General features: G+C 42.0%; 1 protein-coding gene across 3 annotated transcripts in view; it reads left to right on the top strand.

Annotated features, from left to right (window-relative positions):
- The window catches only part of GABRB3 (gamma-aminobutyric acid type A receptor subunit beta3), a 228,811-nt gene that overhangs the window by 170,150 nt on the left and 34,545 nt on the right, over nt 1-24,116 (top strand). For all 3 annotated transcript variants that reach the window (XM_047769463.1, XM_047769462.1, XM_047769464.1), the window contains 2 exons: nt 4,664-4,884; nt 23,702-23,784. In XM_047769463.1, coding sequence (XP_047625419.1) covers nt 4,664-4,884; nt 23,702-23,784 — 304 coding nt within the window. Of the gene's footprint in view, nt 1-4,663; nt 4,885-23,701; nt 23,785-24,116 lie in introns of those variants that run through there.

Raw genomic sequence — 24,116 nt, forward strand, 5'->3', positions numbered from 1 at the left:
CCCCAGTTCCTTGTGTTTAATGGGGTACGGGCAGAGAGGCAAATTATTTGCGCTCTCTAAATTGTTCCTTCTTTGTTGATTGGGGATAATAATGAGAAAAACAATAATCCCTGCCTTGTGTTTAAGTGAGACCTGGCACTTGCTGCAGTCAGAACATGTTAGCTGCTGCTGTGAGTGTGTGTGGCGCTCCCCACTGCACCCCCCCCACCCCCCCGCACATAGGAGTCAGCACTCTGGCCCCCCAACAGCACACTTTCCCATTAGCTGCCCCCTCAACTGCACTAGATAGCAGAGGGGCTTGCACTGCAGTCACCTTTCCATCTGCCTCTTCTTCCTCTGCAGGAGAGTGAGGGATGTCTCCACTGACAGAAGGATGCCCGTGCTTTATTTATTTATTTTTTTGGTCATACCTGAGGCAGAATATGACAAAAGATGTGTTCATACTCTGACCAGAATCTGAACCACAGCCGCAATCTATGCCACAGCTCTGGCCATGCCAGATCCTTAACCTGCTGTGCCACAGTGGCAACTCCAAGGATGCCCGTGTTTTAGAAGGCACAGTATTAGGTTTAAATACTCCTGACTTTTCTCCCTCTGTTACCTAAGCTCTGACCCACCCTAGTCCACTCAGGTTATCTCAGCAAACAACCAAGACCATATTTGAGAGGTGCTGCTGATGATGTGAGAGTAGCACAACCCAAAATTAGACCCTGAGCCTGAGCTCTCAGACTGCGAATGACAACTGGGTTCTCAGGCCCAAGTGACACATGGCAGTGCCTCCATCCTCATGGCAACCCATGTGAGCACCAGCTGGAAGGGAGATGGGAGAGCAGTGCTAGACTTCACGACTCAGGCGTAGGCTGAGGGCTTAGAAACCAAGAAAGAAACAGATGAAACTCTTCTGTTTCAATAAGGATGTGATTCGGAGGGTTATATTTAAATTGAAAGTCCTCTAGCTGCTCTTGCCAATTTATTTCCATCTTGTTATGCCACAAAAGTTGCATGTTTCAGTTAAAATGCATCACCTACATTAACTGATGTCAGTGGTAATGATGGGGGGGTGACTGTGAACTTTACAGCCCGTTTGCATTCGGAGGGCCTACATCAAGCCTACCATCTGCAAACTTTTCGGGGCTTCCTAACCGGCCCCCCTTTCCTCTCTGCCCCCTTGTCACCCACCAACAAGTTCTCCCACTCACCTAGGCCTTTGCTCATCATCTCTCTTACCCACTAAACTCATTACTACAAGACTGATCTTCCTCGCCCACAGCTGTGTGTTTAAAATATAAGTTTTATAATTATGCAGGTATGGCAAAGCCAACAGATCAAGAAACAGCTGCCATTACGAAAAGAGTCTGTCACCCATAGACCCCAAGAGAAGGGGGCATGCCATGCCATGGGGGTGAGGGGCAGGTATGTGGGGAAGCACCAGGGCTGGCCACAGGGAGTGTGGTTTATTGTAGTTTCCATGAAAATAATGGGCGTGGTTGAGGCTGGGTAAGCAAGCTTAGGATTGGCTAGTTTGAATAATTAAAAGTGGACCCTGAGGGCTAGTCAACCCCTGATTGCCTGGTACCTGGACATGGAATGAGGGATGGCCTGGAGTGTGAGAACCTGATAAAGAAGGAATCTTGGGGTATGACTCTTGCTTGATTGGTTTGCATCTGAAAAGTGCAATCAAGAGCGTGGCAGAGCTGTTTGCAGTTTCCAGGTACTGACCACCCCTGAGGGGAGAGAAGGTAGCTCCTCCAGGATCAGCCAGAATGGAGATGTTAAAGCATGAGCACTCAGGAAACAAAAGACATGGCAGGTACTTGTGGTTATGTCACTCACTACTTGAAAACCCTAGTGGCTGTTGATTGGCTTTGGAGCTGGCCTTCATGCTTTCCACTTCCACTGCCATGGGGTCTAGCCTTGCTCATCACTCTTTACTTTTTCCTCTTGTGCCTGAGGTTCCAGCAAAACTGCCTTCCTTGGGGTTTCTCATCAATTCAGTAAGAACAGCATCCTGGTGTGATTTTTCCACGCTCCTACCTCTGTCAACTGACCAAGGCTAATCTTCAGTACCATCTGCTTTGTGAGAACCTCTAAATGAGTGGGATGAAGGTAGAGTTCACACTTAATGTGAGGCAGAGACCTCAGATTCCTGTGTTTCTTCTCATCCACTCAAATGTTAACTCGCCTTCGAGTTGCAGATAAAACCTCAAGAAAGACTCCCCAGGCCTTTTTTGCATGCTTTGCTTCTCTCTCTCACTCCTCTGATTTTTTTTTTTTTTTTGAAATGGGTCTTACAGTGTAAAACTTCTTTTGCTTGTAGTTGTTTAGTACAGGTGGGTTTTGTCGCCTCCTTGTCTTGTGAGTGCTTGGAGAGGAGCACAGGTGTTCTCTTTGTCATTTCAGAGGCTCCTATGCCCCAAGACTCTTGGGACCAGTGACAGGCATTGCTGTGTTAGCAAGCTCTAAGAACTGCCCTCCAAGGCATGTCAGAACACCTGTTTCTGGAATGGATTCTGCTCATTTGCCACCCAGTCTCATGCTGCCCACAAAGCGAGAGCATTTCTGCCAGTGTGTGAGCTCAGACATTCTTCCTGTTATAGCAGTGATTTCTTATTTCCTGGGTGGAGGGTTTACCTCCTCACCTTTGAATTATCAGCTTATATCCTTCTACAGTGGGGTTTAGGAGGTCCCATGAATGTGAACAAATGTTTAGGCACTTGAACGGTGATTGCCAAACAGAATAGAAGTGTAAAAAATTTTTTGTGTGTGTTTATTTTCATCAGTCTAGGTGGTGGATCCAAAAAGATATTTCTATGATTTATGTCAAAGAGTGTCCTGCCTCTGTTTTTTCCCTAAGAGTTTTATAGTAGCCAGGCTTACATTTAGGTCTTTAATCCATTTTCAGTTTATTTTTGTGTATGGTATTAGAGAATGTTCTAATTTCAGTCTTTTACATGTAGCTGTCCAGTTTTCCCAGCACCACTTATTAAAGAGGCTGTCTTTTCTCCATTGTATATTCTTTCCTCCTTTGTCATATATTAATTGACCATAGGTGCATGAGTTTATCTCTGGGCTTCCTATCCTGTTCCATCGATCTATATTTCTATTTTTGTGCCAGAACCGTATTGTTTTGATGATCGTAGCTTTGTAGTCTAGTCTGAAGTCATGGAGCCTGATTTCTCCAAATCTGTTTTTCTTTCTTAGGTTTACTTTGGCTATTTGGGATCTTTTGTGTTTCTATGCAAATTAAAAAAAAAATTCGTTTGCAGCAGTATGGATGGACCTAGAAATTATCATGCTAAGTGAAGTAAGTCAGAGACAAGTATCACATATTATTACTTATATTTGGAATCTAATTTTAAAACATGATACAGTAGATCTTATTTACAAAACAGAAACAGACTCATAGATTTTGAAATCAAACTTATGGTTACTAAAGGAAAAATATCAGAGGGAAGGATAATTAGGAGTTGAGAATTAATATATACATACTGCTAGATATAAAATAGATACATAACAAGGACCTACCATATAGCACAAGGAACTATATTCAATATTCTGTAATAACCTATATGGGAAAAGAATCTGGAAAAGGATGGATATATGTATATGTATAACTGGTTTACTTTGTTGTATACCTGAAACTAACACAACATTTTAAACTAACTATGCTCCAATAAAATTTTTTAAAAAATTAGAATTTATTTGCTCAGCCTCTGATTTCTTTTTTTCCACTTTCTGATTGCATTAACTACTTTGCGAAACCAAAACAGAGGGTCATATGCCTATTTTGCTATTTATTTTGTTGGAAGGCCTGTGGGGGCTGCACCAAGGCCCCATTCCTCCTCCACATCCGGATTAAGTCCCATTTTCCCTGAATGTCATCATCTCAAGGTGATGACATGGCCCCGTTGTGTAGAAATGTCTGTGGCAATCTAGAAAGAAGGGAAAATAGGATGAGTGAGGCATAGAGAACTCCCACAGGTCACTGTGTCTCCAACATGCTTTTCAGTTCCAGAGGCTTTCTATTCACAGCTGCAGGGACAGCAGAAGGAGAGGACGAGGCTTGCTGCTAAGGGTTTATAGCTGGAAGTCACCTGTCGTAGGTGGCTCAGGCCCAGGTCCCCCTTGTGGGAGAAGGTGGACCTAGGCCAGAGTGTGGGTTCCCTGCCCAGCACCCTGATCTCAGGATGACTTGGGGCGGGGGGAGACAGCTTTATTTCTAGATTTTTAAAAATATTTTTTAAAAAGTAAAGTATAGTTGATTTATAATGTGCCAATTTCTGCTGTACAGCATAGTTTTACTTATATATAATTCCTTTTCTTACATTATTTTCCATCATGATCTATCCCCAGACACTGGATATAGTTTCCTATGCTGTACGGTAGGACCTCATTGCTTATCCATTCTAAATGTAATCGTTTGCATCTAGACTATTCCTTCAATGCCAGTTTGCTTGGTCTGCTTCTGACCTAAATAAAACAGAATGTATAGATATGATGTACACCTATTAAACCTGGTATTTGCATTTGTATGAAAGCAACCACTGCCGTCAGCCCTGTCTAAACATAGTATCTATTTCTCCTGGAAACCTTAATGGGGCCAGTTCTGAAAGAAATACACTGAGCACAAACTTATTTTTCCCTTTTCTGTTTCTTTCTCTAGGACTATACCTTGACCATGTATTTTCAACAGTACTGGAGAGATAAAAGGCTCGCCTATTCTGGGATCCCTCTCAACCTCACGCTTGACAATCGAGTGGCTGACCAGCTATGGGTACCTGACACATATTTCTTAAATGACAAAAAGTCATTTGTGCATGGCGTGACAGTGAAGAATCGGATGATCCGCCTCCACCCGGATGGGACGGTGCTGTACGGGCTCAGGTCTGTCTGCCCCGTGGGCTGGTTTCACGGTTGCATGGCGCATGGTCCCTGCATTTTCACTGGAGGTGATTAGACTAAGTGAGGCCATGTCTGCAAATTAATTAAGAGATACGCATGGAACACTTTGAGCTCTGCAGGAAAAAAAAAAAACAAAAAAAACTTCTAAGATTTGGGACATGACTGTTACTATAAATAGACATCAAGCAAGTGAAAAACAGCCTCCTCAGATTGAGTTTCTATAATTGGGCTGTCATATCTGAGAACACAGATTCCCTCAGGGTGGATTTCCATATCAGAGCCACAAAGGCCTGTGATTAATATCACCCTGGTACTTCAGAGGCCTTCAGTGAATTTTCTTGAAGCCATTTGCAGAGTTGGGAAAAAAAAAAAAAATGTCCCCAGTAATGCTGAAATACGGTTTGGTCTGCACAGAGCTTTATGAGATAGTGCCCCCAGTGTTATAGGAATGAGCAACTACAAGCCTTGCTGGTGAAAATCATCTCTCACCGGGTGTCATAGGAAGTCACTGGACTGCCCTGTGGAACCCTGAGGAGGCCCTGGGCTTCCCTGGTTACCCTGTGCTCCACCTCTGCTGGTGGCTCATGATTGTGACTATCACTGAATAGCACCCTTAACAATCTTTGTCTTTTGGGTGGATGTAGCTCTGGTTTTGTTTTAGAGTAGCTGTTTCTGTCTTTCTTGACCTCCTCACCTGAAAGTGCCCAGAGGCCTTCCAGGAGCAAGGCACAGGTGGATATCTTGGAGAAAAGGTTTATCTCAAAATGTCGTGAATCCTTACTAAGATTTCTGCAGGTCTAAAATGTAATCACAACATTATATGTTTAAATCCACACCTCCATGACTTTCAGTGCTTCAGGATGAGTGAAGGGAATTATGTAACATTGCCTTAAGTCGAAAGTGCCGAGTGGCTTACTCAAGACAGCAACATAAAGAATGAGAGTTGGAATTTTAGCAGAAATCAGACTTTTTTTAACTACGAGAGATTTTCTCACAGTTGATTTCTCATAGTTGTGCAGTGGCACATCTCAACCAAGCCACGATATTACTCTGAAAGAGACTAGATTGATGTTTCTTTGGGAAACATTGGGAGGCATTTTATATTTTGCCCAGAAATGAGAGATGTGGTTGTAAAATTCTAGAGGTTCTGAGAAGCGCAAAAAATTAGTTGTACAAAAGATTTTCCAAAACCCATGTCAGCATAAAATGAGGAGTCATGTCCTTCATTTGCCTGTACCCCCCCCAAAAAAAGGGGAATAGAAATGTGTGTGTGGACAGGGGCGGGGGATGGGGGGAAGCAAATGTCAATAAAAAGTAGACTTTCTTGACTTTTTAAACCAAACTTGCTATTTGGATTCTCTCCCTTTTAATTTTTTGTATTCTTGGCTAAGAACCAAGAGTTCCCTAGCATTCCCTCTGTTAGGGTGGTATCTGAGTCCATTCATGCTGCTCTAACAAAAGACCACAGCAGACACTTATTTCTCACACTCTGGAGGCTGGGAGTTGAGGATCAAGGTGCAGGCAGACTTAGGTGATGGCCTGGGTTCTCATGCATGGCAGGTAGCTTTTCACTGTATCCTCATGTGGTGGAAATGGGGTGGGGGGAAAGAGAATTGAGTGGGGTCTCTTTTATAAGAACACTAACTAGGGAGTTCCCTGGCAGCTCAGTAGTTTAAGGATCCAGCATAGTCACTGCTGTGGCTGGGTTTGCTTCTGTGGTGCACATTTGATCCCCCGTCTGGGAATTTCCACATGTCATTCCTGCAGGCAAAAAAAAAAAAAAACAAACAACAGCAGTAAACTAAACCATTCATGGGTCTCCACCTCATGATCCAAGCCCTATCTCCCAGTACCACCACCTTTGGGGGTTAGGATTTACATATGAATTTTGTGGGGGATGGGGATGGGGCATATACATTTGGATCATGGCAGACAAAATGATATAATATGAATGAAAGAACTGTAATAAATTTCCAAACTCCATTTGAAAGTGTTGAATTTAACACCATAAAACAGGCAAGAATAAGAAAAACCAAGAGATTAAAACTATATCTTTAGCTAATACTCTGCCTGTAGATTTTAATATAAAAGTTAGCTAATAATGTAATAATAAGCTACAGGAAACTTTTAATAATAAACTTTGTTCAGTAACCTTAAAAAAATCTCTCTAGTGAAATTCACATCCATTATACATCTCAAATAGACTCTTGAATCAGTAAATGGATTTCTAAATCAGTAGCTGTTTTTATTAAAATGTACTCTCAGTATACCCCCTTAGATCCTTATTTAGAATGTCACATTTAAAAAAAAAATTCTTCCATGTGGACCTGGCCAGGCTGTCAGAAAGAAAATCTAAATAACAGACCACATTCCACATGTATTTAGCAGCTACACTGAGCCATCTGAATTCCTTTTGAAATTGGCTAATCTAGAAATTTCTGTCTTTAGATTTAAAAAACACACATAGCAATGGAGATAAATTTGCATTTGAAGGAATTTGAATTTTTAGACAACAAGCACATTAGTATCTCAAAATACTGATAATTTTATTAAATTCATGTATACACATTTTCTATTATTCCATGTGCACTGAAGTACCATTTATACATATTCTACAAGATTTACACACACATACACTCTGTGTGTCCTGTTTTTGATAAAAAAGCAAAGAGTGATGAACATAGAGAACTGACTTGTGATTGACAAGGGGAAGGGGAAAGGGAGAGGGAGAGGGATGGACGGGGGAGTTTGGGGTCAGTAGATGCAAACTATTCCATTTAAAATGGATAAGCAATGAGGTCGCCATGTAGCACAAGGAACTATATCCAGTCTCTTGGGATAGACCATGATGGAAGATAATATAAGACAGGGAATGTGTGTATATATATATGACTGGATCATGTTGCTGTACAGCAGAAATTGGCACAACATTGTGAATCAACTATACTTCAGCAAAAAAGGAAAAAAAAAAAAGAAAAGTGTGAGGGCCACCCTCCATCCTCCCCTTGTCCCCAAACCCTCCCTCCTTTCCCTCTCTTTTCATTACTGTACTCCCTGGATCATGTAGGTGATATGAAAAATAGAGTTGGCCTGTGTTTGTAACTCCAATGATCCATTGTATCCTTTTGGTAAATGGGTTCCAGGGCCCTCCAGGAGGAGGTCCAGTGTAGCTGAGAACTTTGTGGGTCAGACTCCCCATGGAGGTTCATGGAACACTGGAATTGTTGTCAGTCTCTTGCTGGTATTGCTGGTGACGGTCCAACTCAACGGAGATTGCTTTCCTACTGGCTATTTCCCTAAAATACTAGTTGACTGGGCTCCTTCGGACCTTAAGGTTGGAGTCTTCTCACCCCTGGAGGCTGGGATTGGCCTTCACCCCGAGTGCCCTGCATTTGCCCACACGGTTAGGTCAGCCATCATTCAGTTCATCTGGGCTCCTTTCCCAGGCATGTCCCGCCATCACAGTACAAGACCAGTGGAGGTTTTTGCTTTATCAAGAGTAGATGAGGATCTCTGGCTGGGGATCAACTCTCCATGACGTAGTTTGTACATCACCTCTAGTTTATTCTGGGAAATCATGAATCCATTACTCTGATGACTCTGCAGAAGTGGTCCAAGCCTGCTCACAAAAATACTGGAGAGGGATCACATTTTCACAGAGATAGAAGGTTGTTTTCAATCATGAACTCTTGTTGTCAGTGAAACTTGGGTTAACACTAGCTTAAGCTTACCTGCCTAGGCTCTGCTGAGCCTCGTGTACACAAGCAAGTCACCTCCTAGTCTGCTCTGGATGGGACATGCATACCATCCTAAAATAAAACTTGGGCTCTTTGAAAAGTTCCTTTGGGCAGCCAAATATTTTCAGGAACTAGGAAGATCTTGGCTACTTAAGAGGCGCATAAGTCTTGGTCCTGTTCCCATGACAGCTTTTCTATTTTCTTTGGTGCTAGGCTGAAGTTTTTGGCATCTATCTCTCTCCTGTCTTCCCATTTTTGTTTTTCAAGTCATCTGATCACTGATGTCTTTGAATATCATACCTGCACCACTGAGGATACTTTAATGTGATTTTTTTCTTCAGGCCATGGATTTTGTGCCTTCGGATCTTTTTTTCTGATGCTAGGAATTGGTAATGGATTCACAAAATAGTATTTGATTTGCTGCAAAGACACCTGGGAGTCTGAGGTTGAATCATTGTCATCAAAACAACATAGCCATGTTGTGCCTGAGAAGCTGACAGCAACATTTGCTGGAAAATATCTTGTAAAGTTCCCACTTGCTGTTGAAAATTGCTAAATTGTTAAAATTGCCATTCCTGTTCTTAAAAGATTGAATGTAGTGTTGAAATCAACCTAGAACTTACTTCACAAAATTCAAGTTAAATCATCTAATTGGTTTGGCTGACATTATTTCCCCAAAACTGTTAATTTTTTATTTTATTTCAAAACTTTTTTTTTATGGCTGCACTGGTGGCATATGGAAGTTCCCAGGCTAGGGGTCGAATTGGAACTGCATCTGCCAGCCTGCGCCACAGCAACGCCAGATCCAAGCTTCATCTGTGACAACACCGCAGCTCGCCACGACGTTGGATCCTTAACCCACTGAGCAGTGCCAGGGATTGAACCTGCATCCCTATAGATACTAGCTGGGTTCGATACCACCGAGCCACAATGGGAACTCCTCAAAACAGTACTTTATAGGGTAGTTCTGGCCAAACATCCTTTTCCCCAGAAAAGATAAAAGCTTGCAGAATTAATAAGGCCCACATGATCTGAGTGGAGGTGTGTTTAATTCCCAAACTCTTGTTTTGTCACTTCCTCCCAAGTGCTTTTATAGAAGTAAAAAAGTATTGATAAGTTGCCCCCCAAAAGGGATTATGACAATTTTTATACCCATCAGTGATATATTACATATTAGCTTTGGGGTTGTGATGCCTGCATGGGACATCATCATTTTTCAGGCTACTGTAAATAATCTGTCTATGTACTTCATCCCCTAAGGCTGGAGAAAATCTGCTGTCTCACTTGAACTTCAGGCTCATGAAATCCTCTCTTCCCCCCAGCCACATTCATGCTTCCTCTGCTTTTAAGGACTGTTTCTCACCTTCACTCTGACATCCTTCCTCACCTTCATTTGATACTACTGATCCTTTCATTGAAAACACAGAAACTTCTTCATCTTCCCAGTTATAAAGAGACCACCCCACATACCTGCTGCTCACTCCTCGCCTCTCCTCTCAGCATGGAAAGTGGGTCCCTGAGCACTTCAAGGGTCACCTTCCCCTGGCATCCTCTCTCTTCTAGAGGATGTGGTTTCTGCGATTCCAACCCATTTTCTTTCACTACTGCTCGCCTCTCTCATCCTGCTTCCAGTTATGCGAACCTTCCTTCTGCTCTTCAGAAATAATCAAGGACATCCCTGTTTTAGGGCCTTTGCCCAGGCTTTATGCTGGATGTAATACATTGTTTCCAGATATTTATATTTTTAGCACCATGGTATGATTATACAATTGAAGACAGTTCACTCAGTCCTTCTTTGATCACCTGTTCCCTTGCTGTCACACCATCTGGACCCACTTATCCAGATCTGCCATGATCTTGTCATTTTATTGCGTATCTTATTTGTCAGCTCTGTTTCCATCCATGATTGTGGGTGGCCACCATGAGAATATAAATTCTCTGAGAAAAGAACCTCTTGTTTATTGTTACATTCCCCAAATCCAGAATAATGTTGGGTGGAAAACAAGGAAAAAGTATAGTATGAGGATTTGGTTTAAATTCCACTTCTTCTTCCTGTAGTGCTTTATTCTCATGTTTTCTATTTAGATTCTTTTTTGCTTTTTGGCTGCACCCAGAGTGTATGGAAGTTCCTGAGCCAGAGATTGAACCCATGCCACAGCAGTGACCCAAAACGCTGTAGTGACAATGCCAGATTCTTAACCCAGTGTACCACAAGAGAACTCCATATTTTCTATTTAGATTCTTAATCCATCAGGATTCATCTTGGTGTATGATGTGAGGTAGCTGTCCAGTGTCTTTCTCCTCAAAGGGTTTGTTTATTCCAGTATTCACCAGTTTATTCTTCCACAGGATCTTAAGAATGATTTTTTTAAAATAAATTCCTAAAAATATGATTGGAGATGTTGGTTGGAATTATGCTCATCAGTATGACTTTGAGAAGAGCAAATGGTATACCACATTCAGCCTACATAACCATGGTACGTCTGTGTGCACACATGCCTTCGCTCATGGCTTTTAGCAAAAGTTTTGTCTGTTTCTCCATAGACAACCACTCATTTCTTGATAAAATTATTCCTGTTTTTTATAAATGTGGTTCTGTTAGGAATGAGATCATTTTAATTATCTTCCTAGCTTTCATTGATATATGGGGAAACTATCGATCTGTTTGTTTGGGGCTGTCTTTGTGCATTCGTCTAATGTTATACCTAGCCTTGATGATGATTTTTTATTTTCATTTGTATTGGTTTCATTCTTATTTCAGTTTTCTGTTTTATTGCATTGATTTCTACTTCCAGGAAATGAAAAACAATAGGAGTAATATCTCCAAGTTTTTAATTATAATAGGAGTGCTTCCTGAGCCCCCTACCATGAAAGATGATTTGCATTTTCAGTTTAATGTAGTTGTTTTTTTAATTCCATTAAGTACATACATACATATATACTCTCAATTTCTGGGAACTGTCATGAGTTGAATAACAGATATGACCATGTTATGAAGTTTATATCAGCAACTAATTATAAATCAGATTACTGACCCTAGATTGCATTTAATATATATCAGAAATAGAAATAGATTTTATGAATTCAGTCTCTCTTTATATGGTTGCTTCCCTCTTTATGGCTGTACCCACAGCATATGAAAGTTCCCAGGCCAGGGATTAAATTTGAGCTGCAGCTGTGACCTACACTGCAGCTCTGGAAATGCAAGATCCTTAACCCACTGTGGTGCTGGGCTAGAGATGGAATCCATGTCTCCATGGTGACCTGAGCTCCTGCCCTTGGATTCTTAGCCTACTGCACCATTGTAGGAACTCCTGTTTTCCTTTCTTAACCTTTAACTGTGATGTAGTAATTTCCTACCATGATTTATCTTTGAATTTCTGAGATAAATCCTATTTAATCATGGTGGGCAATACTCTTAAGAAATTTCAATCATTTTCAAGATTGATATAAGAAGGAAATCTTGAAAATTCACATTTTCAAGGAAAAAAATCCCTTTATCTCCATGTTCTAATTCATTAGCATGCACGTATGCATTGCCTTCTAGAATATATTTTTACGTTCCCTTCATTTATAGTTCTGTTCGTTGGTGTCAGGAAATACTTGTTTTATAGATTTATTGAGAGTTAGCCTTGGATTTTATATCATAATTTTGTGATTAATTTTTGAAATTAATTTCTTCTTTATCTTTATAAACATCCTCCTCGCTTTTATCCTTTCACTGAGGAGTGATGTCAGCAAAATGATGGCAGACCAAGAAACTCCAAGCACTTACTTCTCCACAAAAACATCAAAAACAAAACAAAACAAAACAAAAAAACAAGCAGAAGCTGTCTGAACTAACTTTGTAGGAGCTCTGGAAAATAGTCCAAGGTTTATAGCAAACAACCAAGTGACAAATAAAGTAGAAGATATATGCAAAACAGTAGGAAGTTTGGAGGCATTTTCACCTGCCATTTCCCCAGCCCCTCCCTAGTGCAGGGGCAGTTTGGATCTTGAGCAAGTGGCAGCCGAGTCACCAATGTTCCCTTGGGCAGTGGGGTGAGCAGAGTGGACTTGATTTGCTTATTATGGTATACATATGTTCTAGACTGAAAAATACCTAAGAGACTAAAGCAAGGTGCTCAGCTCTATATTGCATGACTCAGAAAATGGACAGGAAAAGAAGCAGGTTATACTCCTAAAGGCTTCAACATGTCTACAAACCCATAGATATCTAGGGCAAGAAATTCTGGGTAGAAATAGAAAATAGACTGTCAGGGGCCGAAAGGGGAGGCTAGGGCGAGACTCTTTGGAAAATTAGATAATTCACAAAGCAGCCAGGTACACAGAAGAATATAGAAAGCTAAGCATATGCCCAGGCAAGACAGATGCTCAGAAAACTTCTGGGCAGACCTTGAGTTTTTACCTTGTCTGATCCCATGCTTCAGAGCCAGCCTAGCTGAGTGGTGAAACAATTTGTGCCACTAGAAGACTGGGGGAGGTGGCTACTCTCGCTTCTTGTTTCATTGTTTTCTTTTCCTTTTGGTGGGTGGGACACATTGTTTTTAGCTCCAAGCATTCAGAGAAATCTCTGTGAAAACATTAGCTGAACTGAGACCTTGTTGATTAACCTGATAAGGAATAGTCTTTTTTAAGTTTAGATGTATCTCAAAACAAATGGGCTGCTAAAGCCTTCCCCAAAAAAGACAGCAAACCATGGGAAAGGAAAAAAATCTGATTTCCAGATCTAAACAACATTATAATAATAAAATACTCAATTTTCAAGAAAAACGAAATCACCAGACATACAAAGAAATGGGAAAACAAGACCTATTCAAAAGATCAAAATTAATCAACAGAAACTGTTATTGAATAAGGCCAGACATTGGACTTAACTAGATGAAGACTTTAAATTGTCTGTCTTAGCTACGCTCAAAGAGCTAAAGGAAAACATGGACAAAGAACTCAAGGAATTTGGGGGATGATATGTGATTAAAATGAACAAAATGAAATAAAGATAGAAATTAGAAAAGGGGGAACAACACAAATTCTGAAGCTGGAAAATACAATAACTGAAGTGGAAAATTCACTAGAGTGGTTCACAGCAGCTACGAACAGACAGAAGAATCCGCAAATTTGAAGATAGGACAATTAAAATTATTGAGTCTGAGGAACAGAAAAATGAAGATTGAAACAAAGTAAACTGAGTCTTAGGGACTCATGAAAAACCATCGAGAGCACCAAAATACATATTATGAGAGTCCCAAGAGATGAGATGGGGTGAGAGAGAGGCAGAGAGATTATTTGAAGAAATATTGGCCCAAACTCCCCCAAATTAATGAAAAATATGAACCCACAAATCCAAGAAGCTCAGTGAACTCCAAGTGGGAAAAAACCAGAGGCTCACATTAAGGCGTATAATCAAACTGTGAAGAGCCACAGACACAGAGAGACTCTTACCCATCACAGATGAAATAGCTTGTCACATAGAAGGGAGCCTCACAAAAGGTTATCAGCCTGTTTTATATGACACCTTGGAGGCCAGAAGGCAGTGGGAGGATTAAATATTTGATGGAAGACAGAACCTATCAAAAGAGAATTCTTTTGAAAATGAGGAGCAGATATAGCAGACAAACTAGTGGTTACCTGTGGGGAGGTGGAAGTGGGGAGGGCCAAGATAGGGGAAGAGGAGTAAGAGGTACAAATTATTAGGAATAAAATAAGCTACAAGGATATATTGAATTGCATGGGGAATAGAACCCATATTTTATAATAACTATAAATTGACTATAACCTTTAAAAATTATGAATTACTATGTTGTACACTTGTAAGTTATTGTGCAACGGCAATATTTCAATTATAATAATAGGAACAATTCAGAGGTTCCCAGATAAACAAAAGCGGAAGGTACACCTGAAACTATCACAATATTGTAAATCAACTATACCTAATAAAAAAGAAAAAAAAAGGGGTGGAAAGGCCAAGCAAGGAGTTTTTCAAAAAGCTGAGGGACTTTATTGCAACTAGACCTGCCCCACAAGAAAGGCTAAAGGGGGTCTTTCAGATTGAAATGAAAGGACGCTGGACAGTAACTTGAAGTTGTATCAAGATATAAAGATTTCCAGCAAAGGTGAATAGAGCCTTTAAGTATATACCCCCAAAAAAAGCAGTGAATTCAATACTTGCACACTAATGTTCATAGTAGCACACGAATACCAAAAAGATAGAAATACCCATTAACACATGAAAGGATAACCAAATGTATACATTTATGCATCTATGTGTGTATATATATATATTATATATGTGTACATATATATAAAATATATATATGTACATATATAAATGAAATGGAATATTATTCAGCCTTCAAAATGGTATGAAAATCTGATAACATGCTACACACGGTGGATGCACTTTGGAAACATTAAGTGATCTAAACTAGACACAAAAGAACAACTATGGTGTGATTGCACTTCAGTGAAATACCTAGTATCAGTAAGAATAGAAGTTACCAGGTTACCAGGCCCTGGGGGGGGGGGGGAGAATGGGGAGTTTTTGTTTAATGAAAATAGTGTTTTTGTTTGGAATGATAAGTTCTGTATATGGATAGAGGTGATGGTTGCACAGCATTGTGAATGGAGTTAATGCCACTGACATATACACTTGTAAAATAGTGAAAAAAAACTCAATTTCATGTTATGCCTATATGCCTATTTTACTCTAAAAAATTTTTTTTGGAGTTCCTGTTGTTGCTCAGTGGTTAACGAATCTGACTACGAACCATGAGGTTGCGGGTTCTATCCCTGGCCTTGCCAGTGGGTTAAGGATCTGGCTTTGCCGTGAGCTGTGGTCTGAGGTCGCAGAGGCGGCTCAGATCTGGCATTGTTGTGGCTCTGGCGTAGGCCGGTGGCTACAGCTCCAATTCAATCCTAGCCTGGGAACCTCCATATGCCGCAGGAGCAGCCCAAGAAATGGCAAAAAGACCAAAAAAAAAAAAAATTCTTCTTTATTGTCTCATATTTAATTCTCTTTTGTTGACCTGAATACTCGGCTTTTGCTCCGTTTAATAAAGCTTAGTTTCATACCGATTTTTTGTCCTCTACCGATCATCTTTGCTGTGTTTTCAAAGCTTCATCTGTCTTCTTCCTCCACACTTAGGAAGCTTTTATAAGTGGACCCTCTCCCTCCCACTCTGAAGATAGTCCCCAGGCTAGCAGCAACAACATCACCTGGAAAATTCAGAACTACAAACCTACCCCAGACCTTCTGCTCAGAATCTGCATTTTTCATTTGATTTTGTTTTTATTTTTGGTTTTGATTTGGGCTACTTGCAGCATGTGAAAGTTCCTGGGCCGGGGATCAAACCTGAGCCACAGTTGCCTGTGCCACAGCTGAGACAATGGGAGATCATTAACCTACTGTGCCACAAGGGAACTTCCCCAGAATCTACATTTTAACAAGATTCCTCTGAGATTTATGTCCCTTTCAAAGTGCAGGAAGTCATTCATGCACTTAAGTGGTTTTTAGCTGTGTGAATGGTACCAACTCTGCATTTGGTACAAATCTGAGTTCCGCACCTGTGCTGGGATCCCTTGCATCTTTTCTCAGTTTTATATCATCTGTCTATGCCTTCATCTCAGGCAGTTCTTTCCTCATATCTCCTTGTCCTTGTTTTCAAGAGAACTCATGCCTTTTGACGTCCAGACATACATCTGAATTTTTCAACTCTCACTTTGTATGCTGGCATACTCTTCCCTGGAGCACTTTGTTTTATTCCTACTGTTTATCCTTAGGTGGGTGGATTCATGGAGACGAAGTGATTTTCTAGAAAGACTTTGGATAGGATAGGGTGACCTTGGCCCTCTTCTGCCTCACTTCTTGGTTGGAAACCTTAGCCCCTAGGACATAAATACAAGGATCAAGTTAATGTGCTCCATTTATTTTGCCTAATCGCTGTTTTTTTTTTTTTAGGGTAGGTCTCCCCTCTGACTGCTGGTTAACCCAGGTGGCTGTAAAGTGGGATGGATGCAGTGTATGGTATTTGAATAGTCCTGAATGACTCTTCCTCTCTGGCATACTTGCTCCCATACCCTGTGGATATCTGCCTCTAGCTGCAGTGGCTTTTCTTTGAGGCGAAGGACTGTGTGCATTGGACTGTGTCCTGCAACCACTTTCAACTAGCGAGTGTGTTCTCTAAAGCTGCAGTAGGAGAGGGGTGAATGAAAGAGAGGAAGAGAGGGAGAGGGGATAGAAGAGAGGGAGGGGAGGGAGACGAGGAGGAGGAGGGAGAGAGAAGGAGGGGAGCGGGGAGGAGCTGGGAGGCCACGTTAACAGACAGGACCAGTTCTTTCCTCCTGTCCAGCTCAACACTGTTTCTCACCCATTCCAGTGGAACTTAGCACAGTGACAAAGATGATCTGTAATCTGTACTGTCTAATGCAGTAGTCCCCTGATGTAGGGGCTACTGAGCACTTAAAATGTGGCTAGTGCAGCAGAGAAACTGAATTTTTAATTTTATCCCTCTCTTTCTTTTGGCCACACTCACGGCATATGGCAGAGTCCTGGCTAGGGGTCGAATTTGAGCCACACCTGGGAACTACGCCCCAGCTGCAGCAACACTGTGTCTGTAACCCCCTGCACCACTGCAGCTACTTGTTAATTTTATCTAATTTTAATTAATTTAAAACTTAAATGCAAATAGGCACATGTGGCCAGTGGCTACCTTTCTAGATGGAAAGCCCTCCCCCTCACCCCCAGCCACCCAAGTGCTATCATTAGATCCAGGTGATCAGAAAGACTAAGAGTACTTTTTTGATTCTTTCAGTATGTTTCCTCCTTTCCTCTTGAGTTGAACCTATGGGGTTTTCCTTGAAACTCTCTCAGTCACCCACCTGGACAGTTCTGTTCCTGGCAGGAGCTCGGGGGTCTGGCACATACTTTTCTTTTTGTTTTGGTTTTCATCATTGCTGCTCTTTCTTTGGGCCTTTGCATTGCTTTATCACCATATGGTTTAAAAAATCAGGAGGTGGCCTGTCTGTCTCATTTGCCCGACATGACTATTCATTTCACTAAGATTGATGTCCCTACAGTGAAAGTGGATTTATGCTGAAATCCAGGAGTAAATGGGCCCATTGTAGGAAAATGCTGTTGATTCAGGGCTTCGCTGTCTTAGGGCACTCCTGAGAAGTACTAGGTTGTTATTCTATTTATTTGCAAGATAATTTGTGTTTTTCTTTATGTGTAGTTACTTGTGTTGACTGTTGTATCTGTTATGTTGCCACCACGTGGCTGAATAACAAATAGCTAGGAAGCCTCAATGTCAGGTGATAATAAGCATGCATTGCTTATGTAGCTGGGTGATTAATGAGCATCTTTGCTGATTCTGGCTGGTTCACCTGCAGGCCCAGGGATGGATGGTCTCTGCCCTCTTTGTCCATCCTCCTCCTCCTAGGACCAGCACACTTATCCGAGCGTGTTTTTCTCACAGCAAAGGTAGAAGCTAAAGGAGACCAGAAACACAGAATGCCTCTGGGGGGCTAAGCTTGGGACCAACACACTGTCAGTCCACATGTTCTGGTCAGACAAAGCAAGGCACAGAATGGACCCATGTCCATGAGGGACGGATGGCTCCTCTTAAGTGAGAAGAGTTGCAAAATGACGTGGCAGAGAGAGTGGGTACTGGGAAGGGTGAGGGAGTGGGGCTGCCAACACAGTTAACTTATTACAGCGATTTTCCCAGCAGCATCCTCAATGAGTCTGCATGGCAAAGGCCTTTCGACATTTCTGCGAATGTGTCTTCTTACATTTTTGTAAAATAAAGTACAAATTGGGGCACCTTAAATGTTGGCTTATGTTCTATGCCTTCTCCGCCTTGCATCCTAAGCACTTGCTTTAGAAGGATGCTCAGTCGGTCTGAATCATTTGATTAGGTCCTTAATCCTAGCATCGGAATTTCTCTTCTTGGAAAAAATGATAGAGGCCTCTGCTGCCCGGTGCACCTGGAATGAAGCCAGGCATGCAGTTGAGTAATAGTTACCAGGGATCAGTGGCAGAGAGCTAAGTGGTTACCTATAAAGCAGTTCCTCGGGGGTGGGGATGTAGGGGTGGGATGGGGAGGGCCTGCTGTCCCACAGGCATAGATGAAAGCCATTGCTCAGACTTCTCAGACATCTGGGCATGCCTAGTGCAAGGCAGAAGTCCCATAGGAGGTGATCAAAGGACTAGGACTCTATGATCTCATGGCCATGGATGTTGCAACATCGGCCTGCCAAGGATTTATTCTGCAGCAGAAGGATGCACAGAGACGACCAGGCTCTCAGCACATGGATTGTCATCCAAGCATCTTGGCCAGTGAGCCTAGGGCAGCTCTCAGAGGGTCAGTAAACATGCAAGGCCAGAGCTCCCGCTGGGAGTGCTTGTGAGAGGGCAGGTGCCCCTCTGGCTCTTAGATGTGGGGGATTAAAACCCAGAAGGATCAGATCACACTACCTCTCTTTCTTCCCAAATTTGGCTTGAGTTCCAAACTTTTGTTCTGCCTGGTTCCCATCTCTTCAAAGTTATTTTTGTTCCTTGAGTATTTAGGGGCCACTTGCCATGAGCATGTCATGCCTTTCTAGGCTCTGATGGCTGTGGACAAGGGTCCCAGCCCTGCTCCAGGCTCACCTGAGGACACACAAGGTACCTGCAATTCAGCAAATAGAAGACACTCCAACTATTGATGGTTCTAAGTGAAATGACATGGAAGCAGAGGTAGTGAGAAGAGAGACAGCTGGGGCTGAGATGCTTCAGTCCTGGAAGGTTCTGAGAGAACTAGTCAAGGACATTTTAACCTTTGTTCTCCTTGGTATTAACATGAATCTAAAATATTCATACAAGTGGGGAAGAGGTTGTATGCGTTGTCCTATGATTCACTAAGTGTGGGTCCTAGTTTCCACTCAAAGACCCCCCTTCCCAGCAAGGGCAGGAGCACTTACTTGTACCTCAGGTGATAAGCAGACATTTCAGGCAAGTGTACATGGTGGTAAATGTGTCTTGACTAGCCACGGGCGATGTTTCCACTCTGGCCTTTCCAGGAGTCTGTGGAGAAATCTGTGTTTGTGCAATGATACAAAGCATTTGCATCTGCCCTTATTCTTTTTTAATTGGTGGGAATTTAAAAATGGAAGTGCTGGAGTTCCTTGGTGGCTCAGCGGGTTAAGAATCTAGCGGTGTCACCACTGTGGCTCTGGTCATTGCTACGGTGCAGGGTCAGTCCCTGGCCTGGGAACTTCCACATTCCATGGGTGTGGCCAAGAAATTAAAAAAATAAAAAATGCAGGAGTTCATGTTGTGGCACAGTGGGTTAAGACTCTGACTTCAGTAGCTCAGGTTGCTGCGTAAGTACCAGTTTGATCCCTGGCCCCAGTGCAATGGGTTAAAGGATCCAGCATTGCCACAGCTGTGGCTCAGATTCATTCCCCCGCCTGGGAACTTCTATATGCTGCTGGTGCAGGCATAAAATTAAAATAAATAAATGAAAATAAATAAATGAAGGAAGGAAGGAAGTGCTGATACCAAAGCACATCTCAAAAGTTTGATATAATTGAGACAAAGAAAGAGCCCTTTGATGTGCTCATGGCTGTTCTTTCCTGGAGTGGTTTCCAGGTGGTGTCCAAAGAGGTCAGGTGTCTCCAAATAGGATTTTAAACTTGTGAGGATAATGCTCCCCTTATAAGCCACAATTTATGCCTTGAATCTTCATACTTTCAACTGTTATGTTTAGGGATGTATCACTTGCAATAGCAGGACTACCTGCTAACCTTGACCCTGTTTCACAGTGGGTGAAATATCACTACTGTTACAGTAAGTGTAGCTTTACAATATTTATTTTCTCCCTTTACATATTACATTTCCAACTTGTCATACATATGAGATATATGTTTATGACCTATTGAAGTGTGTGTATATATATATATAAACCTATCTCTCTACCATATTTGCTCTTCTTTGAAAATGAGAACCTTATTCCCTGGGTAAGCTTTTAAAAGTTGAATATATTTTGGAGTTCTTTGGTGGGGTAGTGGGTTATAAACCTGGTGTTGTCACTGTTATGGCTCAGGTTCGATCCCTGACCCAGGAACTCCTGCATGCCATGGGCATGGCCAAAAAAAACCAACCAAACAAACAAAAAGTAATCTCAATTATTGAATCTCTTCAAGTGAATAGGTACTAAAATTTGTAGGAAAATATAAAAACTTGAACATTTCTGGTAGAGCTCTTTTTCTCCTCTTCACAAAATTTATAATTTTAGTAGAACTTCATGCTAATTTTGTGATATGGGCCTCTTGTATGGATGTCAGGTTGACAAGCTGCCATGAAACATGCCAGAATTTCAAAGTGTGAGGTTGGCTCATTGGTTGGCTAGGAAGTCAGATACTGTAGAAAAACATACCAAAGAGCCATGTGTTTGTTGACTTTGGCCAGAATGTAATCTACCTTGGAATGAACATTTGAAGTGTTATGGCTTTTGGGAAGGACACACTTTCACCACTGGTGTGGATCTTATATGTCTGCATGGCACTCATGTGCTATTTGGCATTGACCTGTGATTGCCAAATAGGTTGTCATTTTCCCCCACTGTTCTTCTGAGCCACTGAAAAGTAGAACTTTCCTCAACTTGCTGCTGCACCCAGTGCTTTACTCCTATTTCATTATCACCTGCATTTAGGTTAAATGGAATGAGCCCAACATAGTTGGCACATGCCTGATGTTTGCCAGGTGTTTTGGTTAAGATCTGCTGTTAGGGAATATGCTCCTATTGCCTAAAGGTGGTAGGTTTGTTGTAAATATTCACAAGGAAGACTCTCCAGAGAAAGCTGAAGCCTTTGTGAAAGGTGGAGCCTAAATTGTTGTTGCGAGTTCAAGGTAAATCTCTGAATCTCAGGAGGAGACATTCTTACTTCTTCATTCTTTGTTTGTTTGTTTGTTTTTTAGGGCTGTACCCATGGCATATGGAGTTTCCCAGGGTAGGGGCCGAATCAGAGCTACAGCTGCCAGCCTACACCACAGCCAAATCAATGCAGGATCTGAGCCATGTCTTCAACCTACACCATAGGTCATGGCAATACCAGATCCCTGACCTACTGAGCGAGGCCAGGGATCAAACCTGCATCCTCATGGATACTAGTCGGATTCGTGTCCATTGTGCCACGATGGGAATTCCTACTTCTTCATTTTTATGATCCACTAATGAATGAGCACAGTCTGGTCTACCATTTGCACAGCTTCCACACTAGTTCTGAGATGCTTCTCCCTGTGATGTATGGCACTTATCTTGCAAGGTGTGTGCTGTGGCCCAGCCTTGGTACTGATATCTCCTCAACCATTGACTCTCTGCATTTTCTCCACCTCTGATATGCTTTATCCTGCCTCACTTTCCAGTTTGAAAATGGCATCACAAGCCTCTCATTCATGAACGTGCAAGTTTAGCTCCATTCTCATCATGAATTCATTTGAGAAGAGAAACCCTTGAGCTCCATTCTCCCTTTCAACTCAGGACACATTGTAGATTCTTGAGCAGCTGATAGTTGGCTGTCCGTGAATCAGTGACTCACCCTGTTACTGAACCAAACTTGGGTCTACTTGCCCTCATGCATTAAAGCCAATCTAATGACATCAGGTTGTGGGGAAGGAAAGCACAGCGTTTATTGCAGGCGCCAAGCAAGGAGTCCAGGTAGCTGGTGCTTAAAAGGCCCCAAACTCTTAGAAGGCTGTCAGGGAAAAGTATGTAAAGACAGGGTGAGGAAGGGGGTTGTGGGGTGTTTGATCAGTTCCTGGACATTTTTCTGATTGGTTGGTGGTGAGGGCATTGGGAGTCAACATCATCAATTGGTGATAGTTCCAACCAGTCTGGGGTCTGTGTGCTGGTAGGCAGCCTTCAGTTAACTTCTTTTACCTGGTAGGGGTTTCAGTATCTGCAGAACAGCTCACAGAACATAGCTCAGGGCTCAGGATAATATCTCCAGCCCTTGAGGAGAAACTAAAGGTTCTTGACTTTGTTGAATGGCTAAACTACTATTATTTTGCCTTGCTTGACTGTTTTCCTTTCTTTCTGCATTTTCTCATTTCTCTAATTAAATTTACTCTTTGGGAAGGCTTAGGAGGCTAAAGTTTTCCTATAGCCAAGAGACAGATGGAGAATATAGCGGGGGCTGGGGGGGATCAGGTCCAGGAAGACCCCCTTGTTTACAACGCCAGTCTGGATAGCTGTGACTGTGACTATGCAGAAGGAGTAGAATTTAGGAAAAGCAGGTGTTAAACGTGATGGCCTAATCATTGCATTTTCATCAGAGGCTTTGGGAATATTGGTTTCCCTTAAAATGAGGCTTTAGGCAGAGTAGGAAATGAACTTGACGTTTCTGGAAGTGGTTTATCTCAGTATACGATGCGGTAGAGGCTTAACTGTCCTTGGGCCATGATATAAATTCTTTTCATGGCTGCAGCTGACCCCAAGGGAAGCTAACCCATTCAATTTTGGTTCATAATCGATAAAGTAGAAGCCAAATATTCTCTTTGAGAAGATAGATGATCTTGTGGTGAAAAGCCCTGGAGCATTAGCCCAACAGACAGCAGTCCCAGAATAGGATCAAGTAGAAACTTGGCTCAGAGCTCCAAAGTGTAGCCTGTGGATTAGTAGCTACTTGAATGCTTCATATTGAAAGTCAAAGGATTCACTTTTAATCTAATCAATGCTGTTACTGCAGCTAAGTTTTCTCTGTGCTAGAAAGGATAGAGAATCACTAGACAAGGAAGCAGAATAAAATCTGAAGATAAGAGCTTCCTAAGGAGCCCCCTTCTCTGACCTTAAGAGGCCAGCAAGATTCTATGAATAATTTTATAGGATTTGAAGTTGTTGTGTTGTTTTTTTGGAGAAAGCTGGCCTATAGTATGATGGAAACTTTATCATGAAATATGTTTAATCAGATGTGCTTTGGGAAGGGGTCCTACCTGAGGGTTACTCAGTGTTTATCTCAAGGCAGTTTTTCTGCTCTTTTTCTCATTTCACCTGTAATATGTGCCCTCTCTCTGTGTGTTTCAGAATCACCACGACTGCAGCATGCATGATGGACCTGAGAAGATACCCCTTGGACGAGCAGAACTGCACTCTGGAGATTGAAAGCTGTGTGTATCTGTATTTCTCGTTCATACACTTTGTGTTTTAGGCTTTCTTATCATTATTTGACAAGGCATGTGTAATTTTCTCATTGTAGTTTTTAACTATCTTCAAGATAAGAGGTTTAATCCTCCACTCCACAAATTTCACTTCCATGACAGAGGGTGAGAGAGAAAGAGAGAGAGATAGAGACAGAAAGATGGAGAGGGGCAGAGCCAGAGAGAGACAGAGTGATAGGAGAGGCAGATAGAGAGACAGAGCCAGAGAGCGGCAGAGACAGAGAGAGAGAGACAGAGAGTCAAAGAGAGAGATGGAGAGAGGCAGAGACAGAGAGAGGCAG

The sequence above is a fragment of the Phacochoerus africanus genome, chromosome 2, assembly GCF_016906955.1.
Source record: "Phacochoerus africanus isolate WHEZ1 chromosome 2, ROS_Pafr_v1, whole genome shotgun sequence".
In the NCBI taxonomy this organism is placed as follows: Eukaryota; Metazoa; Chordata; class Mammalia; order Artiodactyla; family Suidae; genus Phacochoerus; species Phacochoerus africanus.